General features: G+C 48.8%; 1 protein-coding gene across 1 annotated transcript in view; it reads left to right on the top strand.

Annotated features, from left to right (window-relative positions):
- Positions 1-8,855, top strand: part of ZFP57 (ZFP57 zinc finger protein) — a 27,530-nt gene that overhangs the window by 13,448 nt on the left and 5,227 nt on the right. Inside the window, 1 exon segment of the mRNA XM_032270866.1 lies at positions 7,010-7,124. Coding sequence (XP_032126757.1) covers positions 7,010-7,124 — 115 coding nt within the window.

Below are 8,855 nucleotides of genomic sequence, written 5' to 3'. Positions count from 1 at the left end.
GCAATGGCGCGATCTCGGCTCACCGCAACCTCCGCCTCCTGGGTTCAGGCAATTCTCCTGCCTCAGCTTCCCGAGTAGCTGGGATTACAGGCACGCACCACCATGCCCAGCTAATTTTTTGTATTTTTAATAGAGACGGGGTTTCACCATGTTGACCAGGATGGTCTCGATCTCTTGACCTCGTGATCCACCCGCCTCGGCCTCCCAAAGTGCTGGGATTACAGGCTTGAGCCACCGCGCCCGGCCTACATTTTTCACTTAAAAATATTTTTAACTGGCCGGGCATGGTGGCTTTTGCCTGTAATCTCAGCACTTTGGGAGGCCAAGGTGGGTGGATCATGAGGTCAAGAGATCAAGACCATCCTGGCCAACATGGTGAAACCCCATCTCTACTAAAAATACAAAATAAAATTAGCTGGACATGGTGGTGCATGCCTGTAATCCCAGCTACTCGGCAGGCTGAGGCAGGAAAATCGCTTGAACTGGGAGATGAAGCTTGCAGTCAGCTGCAATTGCGCTATTGCACTCCAGCCTGGTGACAGAATGAGACTCAGTCTCCAAAAATATATATACATATGTATATATTTAACTTACAATGGTTTTATTGAGACATAACCCCATTTTAAATTGAGAAGCATCTGTACTTAGATTAGCAATTGACCGAATAACCAGGGGAGGGAATCTTGAGGGAGAAGTCATCTTTAGAATTCTGCCTATCACTGTACCTTGGGGGGCCTACTACATTTGTAAATGAATGTATCCCATTAGAACTTCTCTACACCTCTAATCACCTTTTGTCTTAAAGTGGCTGAGGTGAGACAAAGGGATCTAAAATGATTTGAGGGTCATGGAGGGAGAAACCAGTTCTGTTTCATTAAAGTTTTACATTTACTTTCAGTTCTTGCTGCATGGCAAGCCTTCAAAGTTCTCAGCCCACCCAATATTTATACGGGGCAGCAACATCCTGATGGCTGATGCCGTCGGTTTTGGCCTTGGATCTACCACCCACAGCCATACCCTCTGGCTGAGGCCATGGGGTTTGCACCTTCAGGCTGACTTGAGCTTGACTTGCATAGGGGTAACCCTGAATGAGGATTCCATCCTTTACCAAGTTAACTTATTTAAGTTTTCATCAGTTTTCAACATAAGGGCTAGGGAAATTTTTCAGAGGAACAGGGCTGACTGCAAGCCTTTATTTAGATTTCTTTAGGTCAGTTTGTCGTTCATTGATGGCTCACCTTTGTCAGTACGGTAACACCAATCCAGAGCACTAAGAGGCCGAATGCACACTTGATTTCCCTTAGTACTTTGTCACAAGAGAAATTGTACCTAGAGGGTCAGATCTTCCTGATGGCAGCCAGGGATCACTGCAATGAAAATTTGAGACCTTTTACTGTTGCCCACAAATGGATCTAAGGTTGGCCCCACAGACTGCAGGAGGCACTGAGCTGTAAAAACAGCACAGTTGTTGCCATTCTTTCTTTTCTTTTTTTCTTTTTGAGATGGAGTTTCACACTGGAGCACAATGGGGCGAGCGCGGCTCACTGCAACCTCCCCCTCCAGGGTCCAAGTGATTCTCCTTCCTGCCTCAGCCTCCCGAGTAGCTGGGATTACAAGCATGCACCACCACATCCAGCTAATTTTGTATTTTTAGTAGAGACAGGAGTTTCTCCATGTTGGTCAGGCTGGTCTCAAACTCCCAACCTCAGGTGATCTGCCCACCTCAGTCTCCCAAAGTGCTGGGATTACATGTGTGAGCCACCACACCCGGCCAGTTGTTGTCATTCTTTCTTAACAAGAATTGACACTCTACCCCCTTATAACCCCCACCGTCTCAACTCCCAGGTGACCCAGCTAAAGTGAAATGATTTGGTTGGCTCTGCCCTAGCCATTGTTAATTTCTCTCCTTTCACATCTCTATAATTTTTTTGTGGAAAAATTGCAGAAACCAGGATAAAATCATTTTTGTCAGACCCAGATACAGTAGGGCCAGGTCGGGCGTGGTGGCTCACACCTATAATCCCAGCACTTTGCAAGGCTGAGGCGGGTGGATCACTGGTGGTTAGGGGTTCGAGACCAGCCTCGCCAACATGGTGAAACCGCCTCTACTAAAAATACAAAAATTAGCCGGATGTGCAAGCACATGCCTGAACACAGGAAGTGGAGGTTGCAGTGAGCTGAGATCGCATCATTGCACTCTTGCCTGGGTAAAAGCAAGACTCTGTCTCAAAAATAAATAAATAAATAAATAAATAGCCAGGAAGGCATCCAGGAGAGGAAGGTCATGTTTACATATTTGAAATAAGAATTGTTTCAGGCTGGGCGCGGTGGTTCACGCCTGTAATCCCAGCACTTTGGGAGGCCAAGGCGGGTGGATCACAAAGTCAAGAGATCGAGACCATCCTGGTCAACAGGGTGAAACCCCATCTCTACTAAAAATACAAAACATTAGCTGGGCATGGTGGCGTGTGCCGGTAATCCCAGCTACTCAGGAGGTTGAGGCAGGAAAATTGCCTGAACCCAGGAGGCGGAGGTTGCGGTGAGCCGAGATCGCGCCATTGCACTCCAGCCTGGGTAACAAGAGCGAAACTCCGTCTAAAAAAAAAAAAGAATTGTTGGCTGGGCGCGGTGGCTCAAGCCTGTAATCCCAGCACTTTGGGAGGCCGAGGCGGGTGGATCACGAGGTCAAGACATCGAGACCATCCTGGTCAACATGGTGAAACCCCGTCTCTACTGAAAATACAAAAAATTAGCTGGGCATGGTGGCGCGTGCCTGTAATCCCAGCAACTCAGTAGGCTGAGGCAGGAGAATTGCCTGAACCCAGGAGACGGAGGTTGCGGTGAGCCGAGATCGCGCCATTGCACTCCAGCCTGGATAACAAGAGCGAAACTCCGTCTCAAAAAAAAAAAAAAAAAAAAAAGAATTGTTTCAAAGGACTTTTTTAAAACTTCACAAAAAAATATTTTCTTCAACCTTCATAAATGTCCTGTCACAAGGTTTAACAGCAGACATTCTTTTTTTGTTTTGTTTTTTTAGAGATAGGACCTCCTTCCATTGCCTAGGCTGGAATGCAGTCGTGCAATCGCAGCTCACTATAATCTCAAACTCCTGGGCTCAAGCAATCCTCCCACTTCAGCCTCCTAAGTGGCTAAGACTAAAGGCATGTACCACCACACCTGGCCAAATTGTTTTCATTTTTTTCTAGAGAAAAGGTCTTGCTATGTTGCCCAGGCTGGTCTTCAACTCCTAACCTCCAACAATCCTCCCGCCTCAGCTTCCCAAAGTGTTAGCAATATGGGTGTGAGCCACCAGGCCTGGCTTAGGCATTCTTTAGTAGTACAGTAATTCAGATAAGATGCTCTTGGGCTGGGCGCGGTGGCGCACGCCTGTAATCCCAGCACTTTGGGAGTCCGAGGAAGGTGGATCATGAGGTCAGGAGATTGAGACCATTCTGGCTAACACAGTGAAACTCAGTCTCTACAAGAAAAAAAAAAAAATACAGAAAATTAGCTGAGCACGGTGGCATGCACCTGTAGTCCCATCTACTCAGGAGGCTGAGGCAGGAGAATTGCTTAAATCCAGGAGGCGGAGGCTGCAGTAAGCCAAGATTGTGCCACTGCACTCCAGCCTGGGTGACAGAGTAAGACTCCATCTAAAAAAAAAAAAAGATTGAACACTTGCCCAGTAATGGCATCTCCACCAATAAACCGAGAATAACCCTGGCTTTGAACCTCTGGAACAAATGAACTCGGCTTCTGAGCAGCTTGTATCAGTCTCTCCCTTTTCACTAATAGAAGCTCTCTTATACCCTTCCCTCAGTGGCTGCACTCATGGCTTGCCATCCCATGCATTCCAGTTTATAATCCTTATTTCTTATTCCTGAGTAAACCGAACATATTTAGAGATTATGTTCTAGTGTCTTTTTTTAGGTTGACATCTGAAACAAGGCAGAACCCTCTGCCCACTGAATCTTAGTTATTACAGTGGAGTCATTTTATTGCCTAATAATAAGGAAAAATTGGGGTGGCAGCTGCTGTTGAATTAGGAAGTCAGTTCAGAGACAGCTGCCCAAGTGGTGCCCTGGCTGTTGCTAAACTCCTCCATACCAATGTTTTCATCACCAATCTGGCAGGTAGCTCGAGGATTTGTGTTGATGTTTGAAATCATGAAGACCAGAACCAGGATGACTCCTCCTTTCTCTTTTCATATCAGCCCTCAGTTCTCTCAAACCAGATGCCTAGAGTCTTTACAACCCGGGCTCCATAATACAGGGTCCCACAATACCCATCTCCCTTTAGCCCTCCTCCTTCAGCTCATTCTCTTCACATTCAGACCTCAACATCTGCTCACATCTTACACCTCACTCTAGTTTCCTTCTGCCTATCCCCACACCACATTTCAGACTGCTCCTCAGTCTCTGTCATCAGAGTTGAGTTAATTTCCCTTGCCTGGTTTCTTCTGTACTTCAAGACCACATTGCATCATAGTGCACATGGGGCTACTCTCCTGGCTAAGTAATAAGCTCCTGGAACACAGTTTAGTTTAGTAAATATTTACTGAGCATCTACTGTGGGCCAAGCATTACGCTAAGTCTGTTGAGGCAGATGCAGAGACGAATTAAACTGTGTCTGTTCCCAGCTTTCTCCCCAAATCTATAGTGTAATACTTCTTGAATGAATGGCTGAAGGAATGCCCTATTTATCCTATATGTCTTTCTTGATCCTCAAGATCTGAAGATCAAATTGAATTAGTAAACCCTGATTTAGTCAGGGAGCTGGCTTTCCATTTTTCTACATAGCAATTTGGAATCAGGGTTGGGATTAGCGAGGCAAGTGAGGCAAGGCCATGCAAGTGGGTCAGATCCTGTTACTATTGAAAAGCTGGCTTAGTTTCTTCTTGTTTAATGGAAAGCATATTTGCCACTCCTGCCTTCAGCTTATTTTCATGTGGGTCTGAAGATGGTGGTAATCTACATAACTGCTTCATTCTCTTGCCTCATGTGTTTCCCTGCACCCTCCCCACACATCAATCACCTTGCTCAGACTCTGTCTGAGCCAAGCAGAGCACTCTCCCAGGTACCTTGGGAACACTAAGAGGTTTAAAACTTGCACCTGCCAGTCATCTGGTACTATACCAAGGAGCCGAAGCACCAGTGTGGAGATCTGAAAGCAGGGGCTCTGGTTTTGAGTCCTGGTGCAGCAGGGCATGGTCTTTGGCAAGGCTCACCATCTCTGGGCCTGTTTCCTCACCTGCAAAAGACACAATAGTAACTCCTGCCTCCCAGGGTGGTTGTGAGGATTTGATGGAAGCTATTTTACACAAGCATTTTGTAAATTATAAAACCCCATGTCAATATCTATATTTAAAAAGATCATGGCCAGGAACGATGGTCCACGCCTGTAATCCCAGCACTTTAGGAGGCCAAGGCAGGTGGATCACGAGATCAGAAGATCAAGACTATCCTGGCCAACGTGGTAAAACCCCGTCTCTACTAAAAAATATAAAAATTACCTGGGCGTGGCGGTGCATGCCTGTAGTCGCAGCTACTCAGGAGGCTGAGGCACGGGAATTGCTTGAACTCAGGAGGCGGAGGCTGCAGGGAGCCGAGATCGCACCACTGCACTCCAGCCAGGGCGACAGAGCAAGACTCCATCTCAAAAAACAATTAATTAATTAAAAATAATAAATAGGCCTGGCGCGGTGGCTCACGCCTGTAATCCCAGCACTTTGGGAGGCCGAGGCGGGTGGATCACAAGGTCAGGAGTTCAAGAGCAGCCTGATCAACATGGTGAAACCTCGTCTCTAAAAATAATAAAAAGATAATGCAAAAGGAATACGCTAAGTGTGAATTAAGTGAAAAGAAGTGTTGTGATTTCAGTTGAGCTGATTAAAAAACAAACTCACTAAGAAGGTTTTAACTGGGTTGGGTAAACTGGGGGAACTGACTAGTAGCACTTTACCTACACATGGTCCTCTCTGCTCTCCTACCTCTACCTGGCGCCTGTACATCATGTAAGTCTCCTGTGTGCTCTCCTCCTAGGCCTAGGCTTTTCTAAGATGCTTTGTGCCTTCATGTCTCATTCTGGGGCTCTGTGTGTTTCTCCTTTGGGTCCTACATGATGGTTTTTGGTGGTTGCATGTTTTCTTTTCTTTTCTTTTTTTTTTTTTTTTTCCAAGACGGACTCTTGTTCTGTCGCCCAGGCTGGAGTGCAGTGGCATGATCGCGGCTCACTGCAACCTCTGCCTCCCAGGCTCAAGCGATTCTCCTGCCTCAGCCTCCCGAGTAGCTAGGATTACAGGCATGCGCCACGACGACCAGCTAATTTTTTTTTTTTTTTTTGAGACGGAGTTTCGCTCTTGTTACCCAGGCTGGAGTGCAATGGCGCGATCTCGGCTCACCGCAACCTCCGCCTCCTGGGTTCAGGCAATTCTCCTGCCTCAACCTCCTGAGTAGCTGGGATTACAGGCACGCGCCACCATGGCTAGCTAATGTTTTGTATTTTTAGTAGAGACGGGGTTTCACCATGTTGACCAGGATGGTCTCGATCTCTTGACCTCGTGATCCACCCGCCTTGGCCTCCCAAAGTGCTGGGATTACAGGCTTGAGCCGCCGGGACGGGCAAATTTTTGTTATTTTTAATAGAGATGGGGTTTCGCCACACTGGCCACGCTGATTTCGAACTTCCGACCTCAGGTGATCTGCCCCGCTCAGCCTCCCAAAGTGCTAGGATTACAGGCGTTAGCCACCGCTCTCGGTCGCGTGTTTTAATCGTAAATACTTGTCTTTTTTTTTTTTTTTTTTCCTATAGTCAGTTAAGACTCGGAAAAAAATCCTAGTGTTAGGTGGGACCAGCATTTACCAGTTGGTATGAGGCTCGAAGTGGTGGTGCATGGCGGGCTGTCTATGGTTCTTAGGATGGGAACTCTTGACCTTGGCGGGCCCACCCTCTGAGTTGGGTCAATGGGCAGGTTTTCGGAGGCCTAAGGACTGGGAGGGGGTGGAAGCAGGCGGGGCCGGGGCGGGGCCGCGGCCCGGGGTCTGCAGGTTCTGGGCTGGAGCGCTCCAGCCGCTGGTCCCCTGGAAACCCTGCGCCCCCAAATCGCGGTTCGCCGCGCGCTGCAGGTGAGTAGCGCGGTAGCGGGGATTCCCGCTAGTGGTGGTAGAGGCTGATGCTGGGTGTTGTCCCCGCTCCTCTGACTCTTCGGCAGGCCAGGGGAGCACCACGCCCCTAATTTTGGAGGGGCTTCCAACCTCTGCGGTCCTTCGGGGAAACCACGGCTAGTCTGGGGTGTAGCCAGGTGCCCTGTCCACTGTGGGCACGGTGGGGATTCCGGGCCGAGGAAGGACTCCTGGTACGTGTTGAAAAGTCGGCATCCCAGAGGGAAGATTCGGGGCAGATGGGCATCGGCGAAGGCGGTCCCAGCCAATGGGACCGTTTCTGAGCACGTAAGCCAATTCGAAGGGTACTAACGACTGACTGCTTTCTCAGGCAACTGTGAGCAAAACAGGCTTTGTTCCTGGCCGCGGGAAGCTTCAAGGCTGGGGTTCCGGAGCTGGGCGCGCAATGACAAACAGTAAGCGCGGAGGGCCGCGCCAGGAGCGCCCACCGGGGCCGCCATCTGGTGGGTGGCTTGAAAGGGTCCCTGAAGCCCTGAGCAGAGACCCAAGGGCCGCACGACTGCCGGAAGGCCATATTGCTTGGCTCACAGGCGGAAAACTCACGTGGCTGGAGTAGCAGGGCTGGTGACTACGAGGGCGGATCCCACTAAGGCTTGCAAGTGTTGCGGGTGGTGGGGGTGAGGGGGATTCTCATCATTCTCAGAATTGCTGTGGATAAACAGTTTTGAGCTGGAGAGAGATTGTGTGAACTCAAAGGACTAAAAGATGGCGACGACACATTCCCTCAGAGGATTTACATTCCGGAAGGGTGGGGATAGGCCCGGGTACAGATAAGCCCGCGGGTGACCTCCAGCTCTTACAGCCGAAAGTCTAATGAACTGTGCCCAGTCTCCTTCCACCTCCCCACGGCCCGAAGTCTGGGGCCTGGAGATGAAGGAAGTTCTTGGGAGGCAAATGTGCCTGGGCAAGCAACAGCTGCAGAGGTTCAGTCCCCCCAGGGGTTAGGATCCTCACCGAGAACCTCTTCCTACCGCCTCCAGCAAATGCCATCTTGAGGATTAGCGGCAGCAGTAGGTCTTCTCTGCCGGAGAACTGGAAGGTCAGGTTCTTGTGGGCACTGATACTAAGGGTGTTTTGAAGTGCATTTGGCTGAAAAGTGGAAGAATAATACAAGATCTGCACACCTCACAAAAGGAGTGTGAATGGTTTGGAAAGAAAGGAAAGGAAAGGGAGGGAGAAGAAAGAGAGAGGAATAAAGGAAGAAAATCAAATTCATATCCCAGGAATGCAGCTTTCATAATAACATTTTGGAGATCCAGTTAACTCTATTCCTCAAGGACGTTTTTCCTTGCTGGTATTTTCAGTTCTATTACGCTTCTCAAAAAGTGAAAGGAAAAAGCCAACAGGTTTTGGTGGGTTTTTTTGTTTTTTTTTTTTTTTTTTTTTTTTTAAAAACAGAGTCTCAGCCGGGCGCGGTGGCTCAAGCCTGTAATCCCAGCACTTTGGGAGGCCGAGGCGGGTGAATCACGAGGTCAAGAGATCCAGACCATCCTGGTCAACATGGTGAAACCCCGTCTCTACCAAAAATACAAAAAATTAGCTGGGCATGGTGGTGCGTGCCTGTAATCCCAGCTACTCAGGAGGCTGAGGCAGGAGAATTGCCTGAACCCAGGAGGCGGAGGTTGCGGTGAGCCGAGATCGCGCCATTGCACTCCAGCCTGGCTAACATGAGTG

Source organism: Sapajus apella, unplaced genomic scaffold (genome assembly GCF_009761245.1).
Source record: "Sapajus apella isolate SASKATOON/1434 unplaced genomic scaffold, GSC_monkey_1.0 scaffold217, whole genome shotgun sequence".
Taxonomy (NCBI): domain Eukaryota; kingdom Metazoa; phylum Chordata; class Mammalia; order Primates; family Cebidae; genus Sapajus; species Sapajus apella.
The sequence above is the reverse complement of the archived record's forward strand: the minus strand, read 5'-3'. Positions and strand labels throughout refer to the sequence as shown.